Genomic DNA, 22636 nt, shown 5'->3' on the forward strand with positions numbered 1-22636 from the left:
ATTAATGGTTTCAAAACTTTACATGCATCAAAGAAAATATGTAGTCTTGGTGTCTATTCATTTTTTTTAACAATAAAACTTCCCATTTATCATTGCCTTTTCATTAAACTTACAATTATAATAAATTCAGAGTCGTATACAGCATAAAATGTCATTCCTTTGACTGGCTAAGTAAAATTTTAAAAATGTACTTACGAGACTCTGCAAACATTGCCTGTACATCTTCATCTTCATCATCAATTTCAATAACTTCAAATTGTCCTGTATCACTAGACCCTTCACCAGCATCAGAATAAACTGATTGAGGATATGCTCCTTCTTCTCCAGTTTCATCATAGTCTGCTGGCATATCTGAACCAGAGGCTATATTTTCCCCAGCAGTATCATCATGAGCATCAGCAGAGCTACCACTTAAATGGCCACTTTTATGTTTGAAAGAGTCTGAGGTAGATGCTTCAGATTGAATACCACTTTGTTTTTCCGTTTGTTCAGAAGCAAATTCTTCTGATGATGGCTGAAGAAATGTTCCTTTGAAATCACTTTGATTGTCACCGATTGCATCATCAGATGCAGGAGCTTCTCCATCAGTAAATCCTGATGCATCTGGGTCAGTTTTGATAGCTGATAATGATTCGGAATTTGATTTTTCTTCATTTTGGTTTAATTGATCAGAATCAAATGTCACTGTTTCACCTTCACTTTCCATTACCTCCTTTTTGATATTTACTTCCCCGTCACCACTGATTGTCTCTGAACTTAAAGGGGTTTTAAAATTAGCATCTGCAGAACTCTGGATTGTGGAAGATTGTTCGTTTAAAGATGATGAAAATGGGGGTCTACCCTTGTGTTTTTTTGGGGAAATTCTCCAGTCTCTATCCATTGCAGCAGTTCTTTTTTGAGAGCCTCTTATACCATATGATTGATGAAATGGAACTGATGATCGTGGAAGAGATCCATGGAAAGTACCCCTTAACCGACTTTGAAATGGAGGTGGAGAAGCGAGTTCTGCAACAGGGGAACATGCACCATCACGGGTATGTTTGTTCTGTTCTTTTTTTGCAAGAAAGCTGTTACTTACAAATGTCATGGAATTTGTTGTACTTTTTAATACTTTTTCATTTAGCACATAGTCAACTTTACTGCCACTATCAATATTGACATTTATATATCCGATGATTTCTATGCCAGAATCAAAATCCATGCACCCATGACATAAAGCTTGAAGTGATTTGCTTAAACTAGTAATAAATCTATTGGCAACAGCCACATCCATTGGCTGAATTTCTGGCATTTTGTTTCTTTAACTGTGAAAATCTAAAAAGAAAAGAGAAAATACTTGTAGTACAATATGAACAAACAATGTGTATTATTTAATACTACTTACACTATTAGGCTATTCAATAATAATAAATAAAACCTTTACAGCATGTTTAAATAGCTGTATCCATACAATAATTTTTAAAACATGACATGATACATTATTAAAAACTTATTATAAAATCCAAAAATGGTAGAAATAGAAATAACATCAAAATATGCTTTTTCACTTCAATGTTTAAAATATATTTTAAAATAGTAATCTATATATATAATTCTCTTCTGGGAGCCGTTAGAAAACAAGCTGTAAACGCGCTCCCTACCATCCCCACCCCTACAGTGTCTTAGTGAGCTGTGGTTCACGCTGTTTACCTTCGTGGAGTCGGGTTTAGTGACGGCTATTAGGGGCAGATAATTTAGTTTGAAACGATTTTAAACGTTGGGGGGGAAGGGGGGGGGGGGGGGGGGTTATGGTCCTTAACGAGCTACTTATAGTGTTTTAAAGAAATATTTTCAGTGTCAGCGTTGGTACTGTCGAATTCACAAATTATGAATTACTGAAAAGTAGAAAAAACAACAACTAAATAGCGGCGTATGTTATGCTGCGGGCCGGCTCGTATTTTTTATTAGTAAAATTTTATTGAGTGCTGAAAAAGGTTCTAAAATTCAAAGTATAAGGTAAAGCAGGGCACTAAGAGCTGTGTGGTATTAGGACCCGATCGGCACCCCCACCCCCACAAAAAAAACCAATAAAACTACTAATCTACTTCTGATGTAACAACCACTGCTGTTCTTTGATAACAGAGAAGCAAAGGATTCATTTTATGTAATTTATGATCTACATGGCACATCAGGGAGAAGATGAGACAGGAATTAATCCCATTGCTCTTTCCCAAAAATTATCTCCATAAAACCATTTTGTTAACTTTTTTCCAAGTAGACATAACTTAGGAAACTTTATTTTGTAATTAAAGAAATGAGTTTTTCAAGCCCATTCTTTGATCCGGTATTAAAGCATTGGTTGCTGTACATTTTAACATCATTTTTATAACTATGGCTAGAATAGTTTTATATTGATGAATTTTTTTCCCAAGGTGATTGTTGATGCCAAAACAAAATCACTGACATTTGTCTGGTTTTACCATGCTATAAAGTTTTTATCATTATCAGAGTAAAACTTGACTGATCAATATCATAATGGTTTTATTTGTAAGATTATAACTAAATCTTTAATCTACATGAATACATTAAGTTTGTCCACCAGCTTACATGTTCAGAAAAGTTAGAACAGATATTGTTATGGGGTTTTTATTGGCCTCTGTGCAAGTTTCTCATTTATTAGACCACTGAATGTGACACTGGTATAGGAATAGATAACACAAAATGTATTAATTGTTAAACAGACTTGTGTCTAAGTTATAGAAATACAATTCTAACCTTTTAAAAAGCGAAAATTCAGACATCTGATGTTAGCCAGGTAATTTTTAAAATGGTACACATACTTATTACCCCTAAGGGGCAATACAACCAACTCAGCCTCCACCTGTTTCTAACCAACCATAGAACTTCTTATCTCTTTGCAAGTAATAGGGATAACTGTTCTTAGATCTCAACTAATCTGGGGTGGCATGTTATGTAATTTATGACCCCCCATGGTCCAGCAGGGAAGTGATCAGACAAATTAATACCACCGCTCCCCCCTCACAATTTCTCAGCCCCCACCTGTATCTAACACACCATAAAACATCCCTCTGTAGGTAACATGGACTTAGTCCATAGATCTCAGCCAACCAGAGATAGCATCTCTTATGTAATTTATGGCCCTCAGGGTCCAGCAAGGCAAACAAAGGGGAAATCAGTACCAATGCTCTCCCCTCAACATTTCTCACCTCCATGTCATGTTATGTAATGTAGAGCACACATGGATTATCAGGGGAAAGCATCAAGGCAGATTAGCTAGTACCTCCCCATTTTCCAATGTGCCTACTGTAAACTAATAGTATAGACTGTAGTGTAGGCCCTATGTAGACCTGCAATTGTATGAATTGTGGACTGAGTCCAATGGGGCCTAGTGATATATGTAGTGTTATCAATGTGTGTGTACTGTGTACACAGCATTAACTATTTTGGGGTTAGAAATTAATTATTTTTATTGTGGAGTTATTCTAAACTTAAAACTAGGAGAGTAGATCTAATACTTAATGCCCTGTGACCCGGCTACATTTGCCCCAAATGATTTTGGGGGTATATGGTTAGTGATTACTGATTAGGCCTACAACATAAATCTACTACACTACATTGTCATTAATTAATTACTAATTACTAAATTAGGCCACCTTTTCAAAATCCACTGAGGTTCAGCTAGATCTAGATCTAGAAGGCTGTCTAGATCTTGGGCCTAAGTCGAGTCTACTCTAGCAGCTAGATCTATGAGTGAAGTTCCACAACCGGTCACACATAGCGAACTCCCGACTTTCATCGGGCGCTATTTTGCAACCGTTTAACACAGAAACAAACCCAAAGTACTATATTATTCCTCTGCCTTTCTACTCTTAATATGTATCAATCATTTTATATTCCTATGCATTCAATTTCAGATATTCTTGTTTTAGTGACGTGCTACTTGCGATATTTTTTTCACCTCTTTTTTTCCCTGCGGCCACCTGAACCAGCTAGCATAACGATCGTATTTTATACGTTTTAATCCTAGTTTAATAACTAAAATAAATATTTTACACTTTTAAGCGTGTTGTTGATTGTATTATTAATTAATAGATTGCAAAACCAAATTAAAAACATGTTAATTAAATTAATTAACGACATTAAAAGTTGACCCAGTGATGACTCAAGGGACGCAACTATAATAATCATAACAAAGGGACGTAACAACCACTAACAAGACATAACGTAACATTTGCTTAGATATGCTTGTGTGTAGAGACACAAACTAGATTTAGAAGAAGTAGATGATCGAAATAATTTAAAACAACAGAAAAAAATAGAAATTATACAGATTCTAGGCTTAGCTTGAAATATAGAGCATCTAGAACTAGGCTAGTCTAGCTCAAGTCGTTGGTTACACAGCGATGTGAAACCACCCAAATCGTTACCCAAGCTGCGGCCACCCCTATTCACCTATCAGGTTGCTTTATTAGCCTTATCTATCGTATGTACAGTGTCCCGCACATATTGTAGAAGCTATTTATAGTTAAACTAGTTATAAAAAGCTCTGATTGGTTGGTTTTATTCATCTCAAGTTCCAAAAATAATCTAATTTATAGCAATGGAAAAAAACAAGGGGGGATAACTCTTCCCAATAAAATGCTTGTGTTATGGTTTACTATGGGTAATCGTTTCCAAGCAAAACACATAAATTTTCATCCTCTTTACGACTACCACAAAAAAAAAATTATTTAGGGTAAAGGAGGGCGTTAAGAGCCACACTTTTTAGCACCTGTATTTTTTTCAAGATTTCTACTATTGAAAATATGGCAAAATTATTCGAACATATCTTACACAATATAAAAATAATAACAAAGTCTATTAAATATACTTTAAATGGGTTTAATTGAATATTTTTATTGTCATACCCCCGAAATCAGCATTTGGGGTGAAAGGAGCCGGGCAGTGGGGCAATAAGTATTATCTCCTAGTTTAGACTAACTCCGCAATAAAAATAATTTCTAACCCCAAAATAGTTAATGCTGTGTACACACACTTTAACTGATACTAGCTATCACTAGGCCCCAATGGGCCCATTCTACAATTGATACAATTGCAGGTGTACATAGGGACTACTGTCTAGTAGTTTACAATAGGCACATTAGTATGCCTAGTGTGTAGCTAGTATACTAGTGTGTAGCTGTCCAGAGTTAACATTCTTGTATGTAAAAAGGGGTGGTACTAACTAATCTGCCTTAATGCTTTCCCCTGATAAGCCTTGTGTGCTATACATTACATAACATGACATGGAGGTGAGAAATGTTGAGGGGAGATCAGTGGTACTGGTTTCCCCTTTGTTCTCCTTGCTGGACCCTGAGGGCCATAAATTACATAAGGAGATGCTATCTCTGGTTGGCTGAGATCTAAGAACTAAGTCCATGCTACCTACAAAGAGTTAAGTTTTATGGTGGGTTAGATACAGGTGGGGGCTGGGTATCATGGGGGTGAGAAATTGTGAGGGGAGAGCATTGGTACTGATTCCTCTTTGGTCTCCACCCTGCTAGACCAAGAAGGTCATATATTACATAACATGCCACCCCAGATTGTCTGAGATCTGTAACTGTAATCCATGTTACATACAAAGAGATGAAGTTTTATGGTGGGCCAGAAACTGGTGGGGGCTGGGTATCACGGGGGGGGGGGGGGGGGGGGGGGGGGGTAAGAAATTGTAAGGGGGGAGCAGTGGTATTAATGTGTCTGTTTACTTCCCTGCTGGACCACGAGGGTCATAAATTACATAACATACCACCCCAGATTGGCTGAGACCTAAGAACATTTATTCCTGTTACCTACAAAGAGATTAGAAGTTTTATGGTTGGTTAGAAACACGTGGGGGCTGAGTCGGCTGTATTGCCCCTTAGGGGTAATAAGTACATGTACCATTTTAAAAATTACCTGGCTAACATCAGATGGCTGAATTTTTACTTTTTAGCAGGTTAGAATTGTATTTCTATCATTTAGACACAAGTCTGTTTAACAATTAATACATTTTGTGTTAACTATTCCTATACCTGTGTCATATTCAGTGGTCTAATAAATGAGAAACTTGCACATAGGGTTTCAAGAGCCACATAACAGTATCTGTTATAACTTTTCTGAACAGGCAAGCTAGTGGACAAAATTAATGTATTCATGTAGATTTAGTTATTATCTAACAAATAAAACCATTATGGTAATGATTACTCAAGTTTTACTCTGATCATGATAAAAACTTTATAGCATGGTAAAATGGGACAAATGTCGGCCATTTTGTTTTGGCACCAATAATCACTGTGCAAAAAAAATTCACCAAAATAAAACTATTCTAGCCATAGCTATAAAAATAGTGTTAAAATGTACAACAACCAATGCTCTAATACAGGAACAAAGAATGGGCTTGAAAAACTTATTTGTTTTATTACAAAGTGAAGTTTCCCAAGTTATGTCTATTTGGAAAAAAAGTTCACAAAATGGTTTTATGGAGATGAGAAATTTTAAGGAAAGAACAGTGGGATTAAATTCTGTCTCATCCTCTCCCTATTGGACCAAGTGGGTCATAAATTACATAAAATGAATCCTCTGCTTCTCTGTTATCAAAGAACAGCAGTGGTTGTTACCTCAGAAGTAGATTAGCATTGTTATTGGGGGTTTTGTGGGGGTGGGGTGTTGATTGGGGCTTAATACCACACGGCTCTTAACGCCCTCCTTTACCCTATGGTTTATAATAATTGTAAGTAAAAATACTCTAATATAATTTACACAACAATCTCAACATTTGTTGCGTATTTAGTTAAAAACGCGGTAGAAAATGTAATTATAAAAGAAATTTATGCAAATTTCGCCGTAGGCTATTCTCTGGTCGGCCTCTCCTCAGTAGGCATTGTCCGAACATATTTTGTGTTGTTGACGTCATGCGTCGATGACAGGCTTTCAACCTTGTCGGCTTTCTGTTTTGATCCTAAGTTTTGTTATGTAATGAGCGTGATAAATGTGGGCAGTAAAGGTGGTTGAACTAAACATAACTATTGTTGCCACGAGTTGAGGGCAGCAAATCAGATGAACTACCATTTCACGGTAATTTAATGTTGGTATTAAAAAAAAACAGGATTAAAACCTTGGACTTTGGAGCATTCTATTAAACGCTACTAATCTTAAGTTTAACATAATTACAATCTACATACTTCATACTAAATATTTTTAGATGAATTATAAAAATTAAGCGTATAGGCCTACAGCCTACACACATTACATTTAATTAATCCAAAGTTAATTTGCACTCTCTAAATATTTAATACATAAAAGTATTAACAAATATCATGAAAATATATATTTGTGACTTTTTTTCCTGTGACTTTTTTTCCTGTGATTTTTTTTCCTGTGACTTTTTTTCCTACAATCGAAAGCCTAGCACTAGCTTTTCTAGAAAATCTAGAATAGACGAGTGATTTCGCTTTCCAGTAATATGCCTTGATTTACAAAAAAAAAATTGAAATTCATCAGTAAGGTCATACATGAGCAGTATCATAAATGTATGGCAGATCAAGCTTTTCGACTACGACTACGAGAGAAGAACACAAGATGGAGAATAGTTGCGGCCTGGGGCTTAGCAGTGCAGAGCACGGAGCGACGAACGACCGCTTGCCTCGAAGAGATTAGAAATAAGTTTAGGCCTACATTAAAATAAATAGTCTGTGTCAATAGATAGACCTCTAGTTAATGCTATCAAGATAATGTTACCTCTATTTGAAAATGGAGCAAATCTTTGTAATTGTAAAACTAATACATCGAATCCAAAAATAAATGAAATAAAGGACGCCAAATCTACGCCATAACGGACTATTTCTACACCGAATTTGCATTGCTGATGGCCAGATTTTAGAGGGGCATTAAATCAAGACAAAACTATTACTAGATCTACTACAACTAGCCTAGTCTAGGCCTAGGCTACCTAGAAATAATTATTTAGGCTAATTAAACTTATAGGCCTATTCTTCTTTAAAATGCGAGGAACATTTAAACAAACTGATAATTCGCAAATACATTATATTTAGCTAAAAAACGGTGTGTCGATTAGAACACCGTAAGAGTTATGCTGAACATTGTTATTCTCATAGATAAACTTTATATTTGATGGTGAAATAGTATATTTGCATTATAGAACTATCGTGTCCCAGTTGTATTATACAGCAATGTAGATCTATAAATTTTGTAAATGAAAATATGTGATTAGACTTTACGTGTGCGATAATTATTTAATCTCAAGCGTTTATTAAAATAAATAATGAGGGTTTTGACATTTCACGAAAAGGAAGGGGTAAAAATAAATACATTTGATATTAATATGAACATTTGAATACACATTTATTTAGCTACCAGTCAAAGTTAAGAGAAACTCAGCATAAATTCGAAGCCAAAGAAGATGTTGCATAAAGTAAAAGATCTTGGCCTACTCTATATGTTTTGCAAAAAAAACTGAAATTATACCACATGGCTCGGAAAAAAAAATATTTTATTGTGAAAATTGAACTTGAGATCATGTTAGGCATAGATATGTGTGTGAAATAAGCGTAGTTGTAAAGAAAAACAACACGCATGTACAGAGCTTCTTTACATGACAAATTATCCTCTAAATGCAAATTATTTGCCAACCTGGCAATCTAGGACTAGCACTCATTCGCCTAGGCCTAAGCCCTAAGGCTGCTAGGCTTATTAGCCCAGTGGTTCTCAGTGTGGGCGATATCGCCCCCTGGGCGATAGGGGAGGGTGGGGAGGGTAAAAAGTGTCTTAAAAATGCATATGGCTGTCTTTCTTTACAAATTTAATTTAAAAGTTTCACTACAATAAAAAAGCAACTTTTTTGTGGCAAAACTGAGGTAAAACATAAACTAGGAGACGGGGAATTTATGTATCTTCCTAATCAAAGCACAATATAACAACAAGGTAAAGACTTAGGCCTAATTATTTAATATTGGCACTTTAATAATTTTCATTTTTTTTTAAATCAACGATATAAAGATGTTTTAGAAACGTATTTAGACCCTACCCCTAAACTCAGAAGTTTTTTCATCCTTGTTCAAATAAAAATTATAAGATCAGCCGATAGCCACAAATAATAAAAGGAATTTTGAATTCATAGACTGTTACCTCCAGTTAGATTGCAGATACCAGAAGTAGATCTGTGGTTATGGACAGAAAAGGGCTGGGGTGCGGACAGCGATTGCAGGAAGAAAAACAAGTTAATAAAAAGTCTAGTGACAATTTAAGCGCAATTTCCTTAATTAATTTTTTGTGACCGAACGAAAGGATATTTTTGAAAACTTTCTGCGGCAATATTGTTCTAAATTATGGCAGGAATCGATTGGTAAATGTTTCAAGTCGCTAAGTGGTCTGGTTGCCGAGATATGGGCCAAAAACTGCATTTGTTCGAGTTTTTTTTTTGGCTTTTCCGGGAAATCCAGGAAGGAATTCCGGGAATTTTTTCACAATCATCCTCGGAACTTGCTTAACATATTTGCTTTTGGAACTAGTCCTCGATATTGCTTCGTTGAGGAGGAGATACGACTTAAAGCTGCGGACACACATCCATCCAGAAATAACGAATTAATAATCGCAATTGTCAGTATGGAAATTGCGCTAAAAAAACACTGGAAAAGAAAACAGAAAAAAAGTCAAAGGAAAAAATTCACAAACGTATATTTTAATGGAAATTGTAAATACTTATTATAAGTATTATGCAAATCAACTTACAATTGATTAAATGCAATGTAAACATGTTAGATGTATACAGTGTTTCTTCCAGACTTTTTTCTCCGGGTGGTGGGTGCACTTGGTATTTTCGGGAGGGGGGGGGGGGTGGACAAAATTTTCCGGGGCGGACACTGGTAAAAGAATATATTTTATATATATTATAAATTCCATTTCGTTGGGGAGGGGGGCGGTAGACTTTCTTCGCGGGGAGGGGGCGCGGAGCCACACCCCCCCCCCCCCCCCGAAGAGAGGCCTATAGAAAAAACTCTGGATATATATGCGTGGTTTGTATCCATAATTTTAGCACACATTCACACATAAACAATTTTTAGTATAAAGTTTGTAAGATTTAATTGTAATTCCGTTTTACATACAATATTTAATAGAGTTTAATACAATGTTCGAACCTTCTCGGTTTCACTCGTGTTTGTTAAAAAGACTAACTTAAAATTAACGTAATGTGGCATACAGACGTAGTTACTTTGACTTGCTGCCCTCAACTCATCGCAACAATAGTTCAACCACCTTCATCACGCTCATTACACAACAAAGCATAGGATCAAAACAGAAAGCCGACACGGCACAAAGGCTGTGGTTGATGCAAAACGTAAACAACACGTACAATATGGACGGACAAAGCCGACTGAGGAGAAGCCGACCAAGTTAAGGCTTACAGCAAAAACATATGCAAACACAGTTTATAAATATATGCTACCAAAGAAATCAGTGTTTCTTCCAGACTTTTTTCTTCGGGGGGGGGGGGGGGGGGGGGGGGCGGACACTTTATCTCGGTAGAAGTAGAAAATGCATTGGCTTGTGGTGAGATTTCCCACCAAGAACCAGCTAAAGGGTCCGGGTTGGGCCTCCGTCCATTTGGCGATTTTAGGGTTCCGAGGCCGTGTGATCTATCGTATACAGGAAACTCTATTCACATTTGGCAAAAAGTGTGTGTGTGTGTGGGGGGGGGGGGGCTTCTAAGGTTAATTCCCATTATGTGGAGCAAGGCTCTTATTTAACAGGTGCTTATGAATCATTTTGAAACGCTTTATGTATGTTAAAAACATTACTAGAGGCTCTTAAGGGGCCAGTCTAGTCCCCCCCCCCCTACCCATGTACATGGACGGCACGCCACTAAGCAAATTCTGAATAAAGTGCAAGAACGCCTATTAACATCCTTGATAACTAGCTTACAAAGATGCTCCAAATCTGCTGGCCTGCAAGAAACACATTCAACTTACAGCTACATTTTTAAAAAAAAAACACGTTGGGCATTTGTCGCCAATTTTTATTATTATTATTATTTTTTTTTTGACATTTATAATTTTTTTTTAAAAACTTCGGTGGAGTCTAAGTTTTCTTTCCTTTACAGTTGCCAACCCACCTTTTTTTTACACTGATTTATAGGCTAACATCTGGACTTATAAAGGGTGCCATATAGGGAATAACGAAGGCCTTATCCTTTATTTAATATCAAGTCTAAATCCGGTCCTAATAGATATATTTCTATATAATTTATATTTCGTTGGGGGGGGGGGGGGGGGGAAGGAGAGGTGGTATATGCTCTTCGGCGGGGACTTCGGCCACCCCCCAAAGAGATGCCTGGAAGAAACTTGCCCCCAAACCGATATTTGATAGTTAATTCGGCCCTCGGGCTGAAAAATTTGGAGGCCCCTGACTTAGAGGTCGTCCATAAATGATGTCACACTCGTAGGGGGGGGGGGGGGGAGTCCGTAATTTTGGGACGGTGTGTGATGAGGGTGGGGGGTGTTCAGATGGTGTGACGTCACACTTTTGCTTTATAAGAAAGCAATGACAGAAAACTAAAAATTATTTTAGCCGTTATTTCGCGTTTCAGAAAACTGTTTTAATAAATTGTTTTAGGAATTGATGAAAATACTCTATGTTGAGAGTTCAGAAAAGATTTTGGAAAAATATCGTATTTTAAGAAAAATTTAACTGCTATTTTGAGGGGGTTGTCGGCTGAAGTGTGACGTCATTTTGTGACGATGTGTGACGGAGGGGAGATAAAAATAGAATGCATCTACACAATATACTGTCCACTTATTTTAATGTCCACACATTTTATTTGCTGTTTTTGTTTCCCTTTAATTTTTCCTCTACTGCATTTTTCTACACACACACACCTTTCACAAAGACAGGACCTGTACACAGTTTGTGCACATCCATATGTACACAATTAACCAGCCTTGCTTCTTATTTCTAAAACCCTGCTTAAATTGGACGTCCACACGTTAAAATTAATTGACATGAAAATATCCCACTTACTACTTATCTAGACAACAAACAAATTTTTTAAATTTCGATAGCATGCAGACTTATCCATTTAAACAGCTGTGCTAGGGTTTAATTCAAGAAAATAAAACAACCCTTCAGTATGTCACACATTTGTAACAAGGGAAGTTCTGAACTAAACAAATAATAAAAAAAACAGAAAATCATGTACTCAATGTGGCCTTAGATGTAACTTTTGTATTAGATTAGAATGCATCAAAACCTCTCCCCGCCTTGGATCTCCCACTGTCACTTAACCATTATTGACTCAATAGACACCATAGGAAAAAAATCTGACTATGATCTAGAAGAACTTAAGAAAATAACAAATAACACATTAAGGATCAGTACCCCAGCAATACCTGGATTAGTTTTCACAGATGGCTCAGCTGAAGATGCCACAAAAAATGGCGGGGCTGGCTTCCTTATTGAATGGCCAAGCGGAGAAAGCCTGGAAAAGGCAATAGCCACAGGCAGCCTATCCGACAATTTTAGGGCAGAAAAAGAAGCTTTAGAACATGCAGCAAACCTCCTGTCAGAACACCCTGAATCACCGAATAGTCAGATTGTATTTCTTACAGATGCCAAATCAGTCCTGCAATCCCTAAAAAATCCAGAGTCCTATATTCAAACACTTATGACAGCACTAGAGAGGCTAAAAAATACCTGCAGCAGAATTGTGCTGCAGTGGATCCCGGGCCACTGCCAGATCCAGGGTAACCAGATCGCAGACCAGCTGGCAAAAATTGGGGGAAAGAAACCACAACCGGAAATTTCGCTACACCCAAAAGAAATAAAAAGAATAATAAAAAACAAACAAACGCAAATGTGGTCTGTCACACACCCTCACTACAATAAAGACGACGGCTATTATAATTTAACACGAAAACAACAATACATAATCTTTCGACTTAGAACAGGCCACAACAGACTAAATCAACACATGCACAGAAAACTGAAGGTTGGGTGTAGCGAAGTGTGCCCTTGTGGCAAGGCCCCGGAAAACACGGAGCACGTACTCCAGGAATGTACTTTGTATAGCCAGGCACGAGTCAGACACTGGCCACAGCCCACCACAATCAGGGAAAAATTATATGGGGCACCTGACAAACTGGAGACCACAGTCCAGTTTGTCCACGAAGTTGGACTTGTTGTCTGAATCCTCCACCATATTCACAATTAAGAACGAAGAAGAAGATTCCAGTAAATGAGTAATAATAAGTTCCAAATAAAATGTTTTAAACATAGACAGCATCTTTAACTTTATGGATAGTCGGGAAAATCATTTAAAGACGCAGATAATTATTTTTGACAGTTGTTGAAGACCTAAGAGTTTATAGGTAAATTTAGTTATAGTGTGTGGTATTCTTGGTATACTTAAATGAATTCTGCAGAGTAAAACATTAAAGGCTATACACATATCTTTAACATATCTTTTAAAATTTTAACTTCTAAACACAAAAAAAAAATCATCAAGCCATAAAAATAAAATATATGGTTTAATACCTTTTTAAATTGCATTGAAGGACATTCTTTGGACTCAGCTAACAAATTTCAAAAACAAAAACAATAGAAGATACAAAATCAGGTTAAAATTTCACACCCATTATCAGTGATTAAGATGGTGTGTTCAAATTGTGCTGATCGACTGCCATCAACAGTAACAACCGTCCAACCATCCTCTAATATTTTAATTTCTGGTGTACCGTCACACACAATTGGCTCTGCAAAAAAATAATAATTGAAATTAGCAAACGATAACAATTTTTTTTAAAAAAAAAAAAAGGTAAAAAAGAAAAGCCAGTACAAAAATAAATAAACAGATCATTACTGGAAATAAAGATGTCAACCCACATCACTTTTCTTTCTGTAACCATTTTAAACCCCATAATCCCCTTTTAACTTAATTCAATTGCCTACATACTTTTTTTTAGTGAGTACATACAATGATTCAAACTCCAACACAATTGATTTTAAATTGTATTAATTAATAAAATTGTATTATTTGCCTTTTTATGCAAGTTATGAAAATTGTATACCTATTGTAAATGTCATGCCTGTCAACATTTTTTGGTCACCAACAAAATCACTTGCTGTGTAAATAAAGTTTTACATTTAGTTAGTAACAGTAAAAAACAAAACTAATTTGAAGAGTAAAATACTTCACAAAGTAAAAAATACTATTAATATTCTGTATTATAATCATATATCATAGGCACACCTTTGTCTTTTGGTGTAAAACATTTCTTTTTATAAACAATACTTACGAACATGCACAATATCCGGTGGCCCATGAAAATAATGCCCAATGCCGTGGCCACAAAAGTAAGGTAAGACTTCAAACCCAGCATCCACTGCAGTAGAACTGTGAATATGGTAGTATTTAAAATTTATGAAAACCTAAAGCAAAGATTCAAATACAATTGCTGTTTTCAAATGGATTAAAAATTTCACTTACTATATGATATCGCCAATATCAGAGATTAATGCTCCATTGTGGCATACACCTATGCCAGCATCTCTGCATTTCTCAGCAGCCTTAACAAGAGCTTTACCTCTTTTATCCACATCTCCCACCATAAAAGTATGGGAAGTGTCTCCGTGATAGCCATTGTAAAATACCTGAAATAAACAAATGATAACAGATGAAATAAGAACAAAAAAGCAAAGGCTATCTTTCAATTCATAAAAATTAGGGGGGGGGGGGGGAAAGTATGTTTGATATTACAGGAACAACAGTATCTTTAATAAATAAAAAGATACGTAATAATTTCATATTTATGGTTTGGAACTAATACAAATGGGTCTGCTAGACTATACTTTGTATTATAATTTATGTAACCAACATAAAGTTTTTATAACATTTTTAATTTTATGGTTATTTTCTATATAAAGGTAAAAAGATTGATAATTCATATCACACACAAAGTATTATAAAACAGCTTACTGTTATGTCTACATTGATAATGTCACCATCTTTAAGGACCAGGTTTCCAGGAATACCATGACAGGCTACTTCATTGACTGATGTACATACACATTTTGGGAAACCCTTATAGTTAAGTGGAGATGGATAAGCGCCTGCTTCAATGCACTTTGTATACACTAAGGCATCAATATCATTTGTAGTCATGCCAACCTAAATTTGTTAAGAAATAAAATTCTGAAAAAGATTATTACAACAATCTTAATTTAGCATATTTCATGCAATTTGTATCATTATGAAATATTGTCAAGTTTCCTTGACAATGAACCAAGTGAGAATCTAAACACATACAGGGAACCCTATAGATTAAGTTATGTATGTAGCCTATCTATAACTACTAATACTTGTTAGTTACTTCTCTTGCCACACCTAAAAATGAATGAATTAATGTTCAAATGATTAGGGGGCCTAAATATAAAACACCAATATAATGAAAGCCTACTAAAATAGTATGAATGATTTAAGATGGCCTATATAACATTAAAAACCTACCCATTTATAAAAAAGAAGACATCTGTTTATTTATACACATTATCAGTTAGACATAGTATTACATGTATGTTCCTACCTTAATATTTTCTCCAACGAATTGGAGGATTGATGCTGCAAGTTTACAAGCTGGGCGCATCTGATTGATCTGTTCATTTGTTTTAATTTCTGCTGATGTTGGTGCCCTAAACTCCCCACATGTGACATACGGTGGTAAGGGCAGAGATTTTGGAAGATCATAATTGGCTAGTGTTGTTGTTGACTTTGGAGCTTGATACGTGTTCCATGCTTTTGAAGGTCCAAAAATGTTTCTAATGCTTCCAAAAGATTTTGAACACAGATATTTTGTGATAATTTTTTCAAATTGCATTGCCATCTTCTGGTTTGATGTTGTTGGAATTTATTAATTGTTCATGATTTGTTGTATCAGTTTATTAAAGACTAGCAGATGCTGTTCAAAAAATATAAAGACAATAACTATTAAACTTATGTAGGCTATAATATTATAAATTTTTAAAAAGTAAACCTGGTAACAGGTAGGCCCACAACACTAATGTTGACAGTGACAGTAACTCAATAAAATAGAATCTAGATTAACTTACTAACTAAACTAACTGCCTAGTACAAAAAAAAAGACTAGCTAGAATATAGAATAACATTAACAATTTAATTAATTGGTATTTATTAGGCTAAATAATTTTTTAATTAGACTCTAGATCTAGATCTATAGACTAAAAAAAATAGGAATTACTCTAAGTTTTATTAGTAGGCTATAGATCTAGTTAAGACTTAAGACGAAGTAATAAGTATAGCCCATCATAGGGCATAGGCCTGGCCCTTTGAAATACTATACTATAGACTATAGGGAGTATAGGCCCTACTATCTACTAGAACAACTAGATAGTTATTAAATATTAGTTATTAGTAGTAGTAGATTTAGTAGATTCGATTTACTTAACTAAACTAATACTAAGTAAGTAGTAAGTAGATCTAGTAAGTAATACTGCAGTGAGTACCACAGACAGTTGAGATAGCTTCTCTTGAATCTTTGTTATAACTTATTACTTAGACTGAATTATAATATGGTAATCTATCGTTTTGGGTACGTAAAATCGCCCGCGGCTATTAATGTACGAAAACGTTACCTCATTGTCAAGGCTGTAACAGAAGTAGATCTAGAATCTATATTGTGATATGTTTGTGTCAAATATTATAGATACATGAATACTTCTGTTACAGCCTTGACAATGAGGTAACGTTTTCGTACATTAATAGCCGCGGGCGATTTTACGTACCTAAAACGATAGATTACCTATAATATTAATATAAGACACTATAGTTTTATATCCAGATTGATATCGAAACAATGAGTTAAAATGTAGGCCTACATCTGCAGTGTTAGTGAGGACGCAGCATGTTTTCCCAACACAAAGATATACGCAGTAGTTTAGCAGGTCATGTGATAAATGCTGTAAAGGGTAAACAAAACAACGTGCACGACACCCAACAATTTTTGTTTTCGTGAGTTATTGCCCATTGGATTTTATTAAGAATATAATAATAGACTAGTAGCCTATAGGCCTAGATTGACCAAGATCTATATTACAAAAAAAAACAATAATGTTCAAGTTATGAATAGGAACACAGTAATACCTGGATTAATTGAATAACACTACACAAACCCCACATATAACACCTAGATCTACTACTAGATCTAGTCTCTACTACTAGATCTAGATCTAGTCTAGATCTTGAGAGATTTAGATGTTGAATCTATTACGTCCCTTTAAACTTTAAAATTACAGAATTATAGTCAAAGGTAGATTTAGGAATAAAATATTTAGGCTGATGGGTTGCGCATAGCATTTTGTATTACGCTTATGGTATAGAAATTAATAAATGAAGATTCACTGTATAGAGCTAGGTAATTTTTATTTCTAAAAATCTGATAAGCGTTTTACTTATTTTCCAGTAAATTTGTGACACGTCGTAAGTAACCTAGGCCTATCATATGTCCTAGAGAAGCCGACCATTCATTGCACTAAAATACATGACCCTTTTCCAATAAGAAACGAAACGAATTAGCCGGCTCGCTTAGTCTAGTGACTAAATCTAGATCTAGTGATAGCGTATATCTACTTTTGGTTTGGTGTGTTCTCTGTTGTAAGTAGACCTAAATAAATCAATCTAGATTCTAGGTATAGATCTAGTTTTAAAATTATAGGCCTATAAAAAAAAAAATCTTAAAACGAGATCTAGATCTAGCCTAGGAATCTAGATTTCTTAGTAGATCTAGATTCTACTTCTAGTTAGAGGCCTTTAATTTTCTATCTATTCTAGATCTAGATTTCTAGATCTAGAATCTAGGTTTCTAGTTCTAGATCTAGACTTTCTAGTCCTAGATCTAGATCTAGATTTCTAGTAGTTCAGAAGTTCAGACGGAATAGGCCTAGCCCTACTAGGGCTAGGCCCTAGACTGTGGCCTAGGCTAGACACTTTCAATTGTAAATTAAAGAAGTAGGCCTAATAATAATAATATTTTAATAGTAGATCTAGATATAGATTCTAGAGTAATCTAGCCTAGATAGATAGTCCTAAAAATATTGCCATAACTTACTAATAAGCTACATAATACATAAATCGATGATCAATAAATAGATAGATAGATCTAGATCTAGATCCAGAGGCGTAGCGAGGGGGGGGGGGGTGCGGATCGCACCGGGTGACACCATTTAGAGGGCTGACACCAAGGGGAAAAAATAGCAAAATATATAGAGAAAAACTTGGGGGGGGGGGTGCAAATTGAAAACTTAAGGGGGGGGGTGCAAATCGATAGTTTGAGGGGGAGGTGTAAATCGAAAATTTGAAAGTTTTTCCCCGGGAAGGGTCGCTACGGCTCTTAGGGGTGACACCATTAAGTGCCGCACAGGGTGACACCCGACCTCGCAACGCCACTGTCAAGATCTATATAAGTTTGGTTATTCATCATCATTTTTTTACAGTTGGTGCCCAAGACAGTTGTGGCGCATTGGGCAGATGAAGTAGATTTTATGTGTTTCAGAAACATCTGCATATAAATTATAAAGTAATATAAAGGGAAGTGTGCCCAGCCATCTTTGTTTTCCCTTATGTTAGGTACCCATAAGAGCTAGGTGGACTCAGGGACATTCTACTGACTGAATTGAACCTGGATTTGAACTTGAGACTTCTGGGTTAGTAGTCTAGCATTCTACTGCTTGGCCACACCGTTCTATATTAGTTTATTAAAAATTAGATATTATCTAATCTAGATCTTGAAGAATATAATACAGATCTATACTAATCTAGATTCCCAAGTAGAGTGACATTTAAGAAAAACTCTGCAAGTAGGCCTAACTGAACTTCAAATTCAAAGTATTTTTTTTTACTTATGAGTTAACCTTTCACTAATTTCTTCTTATAAAAAGTTGTGACGATTTTAGATACTGATCTCCGGTAATAGACTCTTCCCTAAAATAGGTGTGTTGGGTTGATAGTAGTATTGTGATTAGGGTTAGGCGTATGGTAGGATTAGGGTTGGATTAGGGTTAGGGACAGGGTTAGCATTGACATTAGCCAGCAATGTTTGTATTTTTAGAGAAGATTCTATTTTTGGACACTGGTATAAAAATTTCCCCAAAAGTTGTTGCTAATGTATCCATCATGGCCATTTATCTTTTAAAGTACATAGTTTAATTTAAAATTACCTAATAACCATTAGGAACACAATTTTTTGTGTGCTATTTGATAGTCCTAAAAGGGGATATAGAAATCTAGGTTTTCCTGGATGAGCTTTTTTTTTTAAATTTAAAAGAATTTACTTGAATGCAGCAACCCACTTTCTGATATTTATTGAATTCAAACAAAATAAATATCAAAATGCATAGAATCCGTAGGCCCTAATTTTTTCCACAACAAGGGAACTATTTTGATACTTTTACTTAAATTAATAATTAATAATAGGGCAATGTAGTATAGTATTGAGATCGTTCATCTCATAACTATTTGGAAGCAGAATAATTTTGATATATCATTAGTATTTGGGAGTTATAGGGCTGGTAAGTTGGTCACCAACCAGTTCTACAGCTCAATAAAACCTGCATGAGCCATAGAACTGGTTGGTGACCTACTTACCAGCCCTATTGTAAAAATACCAATCAGCTAATACACAATACATTATTGATGCAACATTTTTTTCTGCTGATACCATGCTGTTAAAAGATATTTGACGTATCAGCAATTCTATAATCACTAATTAGACTTAGCTTTGTATATTTTAAAATTTTAAGTTATACTTGTTTCTAACTATTTCTTTTTTTGTTTGTTATAAAGATTTCACAGAAACATTATGCTAGTCAACTGGCTTTTTTCTTTTGTTGTGTTCATACTAGTTAGTGGAACTGTGATTCAAGGACAGAAGAACTATTGCACTGGTAACTATAAAATTTGTTTTTGTTATAGGATTGTTCATTATAGTCATTTCTCTCATATATAAATGTGTAATATATATATACATATATTAGAACTTTGAATGTTCAGCTGCATTTATGAAACTTAACTAAATGTATTTTGCTTTTTATTTTTACTTTTAAAGAAAAATGATAAATTTGACTATGCTTGTAGTTTGCAGAGTGTTAGTTCGTGAAGTGGAGTGGTTAATAAGCCAAGTTGATCCCAAGAAAAGTATTCAAGTAGGGAGCTTCAGAGTTGATCCAAATGGAAATCAGAAAATCAAAGATGTTTGTATTAAATGCTTTGTTTTTCAACTAAAGAAGTATATTTAAAAATGTTATGTTTGCATTCTATCACTCATAGAATTTTCAATGCATATCAAAATTTTGCTATGTTTTAACACTATTTAAGAACCTACATTTATGTTAAACCCTTGAGAAAACTTTAAAGTTAATAGTTCAATCATAAATAAAATAATTGAAAACTAATTATTTATAATTTAAAAAAAGAACATCAATTTAAAAAAAAATTACCCCTTGGAACTAATTATTATTTTTTCTAATATTTTTCTAAACTTGCAGAAACAGTATGCAAGATCTGAGTTGCATTTGGAGGAAGTTGTTGAATCTGTATGTGAAAAAATGAATTATTATTCCTGGCTGGCATTTGATGATGGTACAGGTCAAATGGTTCGAACCACAGGATTTGATGGCAAGCAACTGGATAAGAAAAACTTAAACCTTGACAGTGAAAAGGGAAAAACTCTGAAGTATCAGGTTAATTAAAGTTTTTTTAAATAGACATAAACTGGTGAAATTTATGTTATTCAGTGTTTTTTGTAGTGTGAAGTAAAATAACAATGAAGAAGCAAAGTAGATTTAACAGAAGTGTTTTATTACTTCCCTTAGTTGACCTTGTGTCATTTTAAATTGTTAAGAAGGGATGGGAGGAAGTTAACTTCAATGCCAATAAAAATTGTGTTGTTTAGCATGTCAGTGAAATATCCTCTGATACACCTAGCTCTGATGGGTACCTGGCATAAGTTGGGTAAGTTTTTTTATACCATGTGTGCATAAACTACAGATATATTACAATTTTTCTGTTGTGCTAACAATCCCTTCTCTAAGGAAAACTTCACTTTCATTGTATTTCTGCATTTTTTTCTGAGATCTGCATTTTTACTTTAAATAATATTTATTTGTGTTACAATTGTTTTTTTTCAATTTCAGTGTGATGACTTTTTAGAGAATCACGAGGAGGAACTGATTTCATTGTTTCAGTTAGAAAATGTTTCTGATTATGAAAAACTGATTTGCAGTGAAAAACTAGGTACAGTAAATTATAATAGTTATTGTATGGTGTTCACACACCTCTGATGGTTGTTTGTAATAAGTTTCTTTTTGTTTGTTTTTGCCCCAATATGTGTATTTACCACATTGAAATAGTAGTTTAAACAGTAACTAAGTATTATATAGGGCCTATATAAAGTATTTTATATATATTTGAAATCTTAATATACATTAATTTTTAGAGCAAAAAGTAATTATATTGCTTTGGTCTAGCTTACTTTTGAATGGAATTATACTTGTAAACTAGTTTGTATCTGTGTTTAAATGTATTCTTTCTTGTATTCTAGAGGTTTGCACAAAGGCAGAAGTTCAGGTGCCACCATTTACTCTACCTGAATTGGCTGACACACCTGAAAATAATGATGATATGGAAGTTCTTGGGGGTGTAACACCTGATGATGATGATGATGATGTGGATGTAGATGCAGATGAAAATGATGTAAATGATGAGTTATGAAAAAAAAAAGTTTTGTTTGATTTTATTACTGTTGTTATTTTCTAGTTGTTCAAATGTGTTGCTAACTTGGAAAGAATGTGTTGATATGGTTTGAAGTGAATTGTACACCTAAAAGTTGGGTGGGGTGTAAAATAACTGGATGAAAGTTGTAATCATTATAATATACATCAAAACTTACACCTTTTCCATTTCGCCTTATGTTCAAATAAAACCTTTTTAAGCAAGTGCCTACTTTTTTTTCTTTTTTTTTTTTTCAAATATACTTTTAAAAAAAAAATTGTATGGCTTGCTCAATATTTGGAAGTCTGTATAGAGCCAGATATATATTTTATATATATATATATATATAGGGACGGAGTGGTCTAGCGGTAGAGAGCTGGACTGCTAACCCGTTAGTCTCGAGTTCGAATCCGGGTTCTTGACAGTAGACCATCCCTGAGTCCACCCAACTCTGATGGGTACCTAACTCACGTTAGGGAAAGTAAAGGCGGCTGGGCATAGTGCTGACCACACTATCTCTTCATATGCCGAGGTCACAGAAACAAGTGAACTCTACTTCACTTGCCCCATAGACCGTCAGGTTTGAAAGGGAAACTTTACTACTTTTTTACTTATATATATATATATATATATATATATATATATATATATATATATATATATATATATATATATATATATATATATATACATATATCTATACAAGTTTCAGTCATTGCCAATTATAATTACTTATTATAAATACAGAAGTCATGTGAAATAACCAAGGAGCAATTGCTAGAAGATACAACAATTATTTTTTTACTATAGCAGAAAATTTATCAGTCT

General features: G+C 34.7%; 3 protein-coding genes across 31 annotated transcripts in view; 1 reads left to right on the plus strand and 2 right to left on the minus strand.

The window, feature by feature from the left end:
- LOC131937624 (zinc finger and BTB domain-containing protein 17) overlaps positions 1-7873 on the minus strand; it is a 31803-nt gene extending 23930 nt beyond the window's left edge. For all 26 annotated transcript variants that reach the window (XM_059295191.1, XM_059295195.1, XM_059295194.1 and 23 more), the window contains exons 1-2: positions 7756-7873; positions 196-1314 (exon numbers count right to left, since the gene is read on the minus strand). In XM_059295191.1, coding sequence (XP_059151174.1) covers positions 196-1291 — 1096 coding nt within the window. In that variant the 5' untranslated portion in view covers positions 1292-1314; positions 7756-7873. The remainder of the gene's footprint in view (positions 1-195; positions 1315-7755) is intronic.
- Positions 7874-13542: 5669 nt separating this feature from the next.
- On the minus strand, positions 13543-17584 carry LOC131937630 (methionine aminopeptidase 1D, mitochondrial). Of its 2 annotated transcripts, none has more exons than XM_059295214.1 (7): positions 17494-17584; positions 15612-15983; positions 15005-15196; positions 14516-14679; positions 14325-14422; positions 14097-14150; positions 13543-13781 (listed from the first exon to the last, which is right to left on the minus strand). In XM_059295214.1, exons 2-7 carry the CDS (start codon positions 15906-15908, stop codon positions 13642-13644), a joined length of 945 nt encoding a protein of 314 aa, XP_059151197.1. In that variant the 5' UTR covers positions 15909-15983; positions 17494-17584; the 3' UTR covers positions 13543-13641. The 2 variants fall into 2 exon arrangements, with proteins under 2 accessions (XP_059151197.1, XP_059151196.1); XM_059295213.1 differs by lacking the exon at positions 17494-17584 and adding an exon at positions 16921-17004.
- LOC131937632 (protein canopy homolog 2) lies at positions 16914-22033 on the plus strand. 3 transcript variants are annotated; one of them, XM_059295215.1, is made up of 6 exons: positions 16914-17053; positions 19883-19983; positions 20174-20289; positions 20584-20778; positions 21232-21331; positions 21639-22033. In XM_059295215.1, exons 1-6 carry the CDS (start codon positions 16947-16949, stop codon positions 21806-21808), a joined length of 789 nt encoding a protein of 262 aa, XP_059151198.1. In that variant the 5' UTR covers positions 16914-16946; the 3' UTR covers positions 21809-22033. The 3 variants fall into 3 exon arrangements, with proteins under 3 accessions (XP_059151198.1, XP_059151200.1, XP_059151199.1); XM_059295217.1 differs by lacking the exon at positions 16914-17053 and adding an exon at positions 17347-17456; XM_059295216.1 differs by lacking the exon at positions 16914-17053 and adding an exon at positions 17651-17695.
- Positions 22034-22636: the final 603 nt, after the last annotated feature.

The sequence above is a fragment of the Physella acuta genome, unplaced genomic scaffold, assembly GCF_028476545.2.
Source record: "Physella acuta isolate Inbredline_101_S28 unplaced genomic scaffold, ASM2847654v3 ptg000215l, whole genome shotgun sequence".
Lineage (NCBI taxonomy): Eukaryota > Metazoa > Mollusca > Gastropoda > Physidae > Physella > Physella acuta.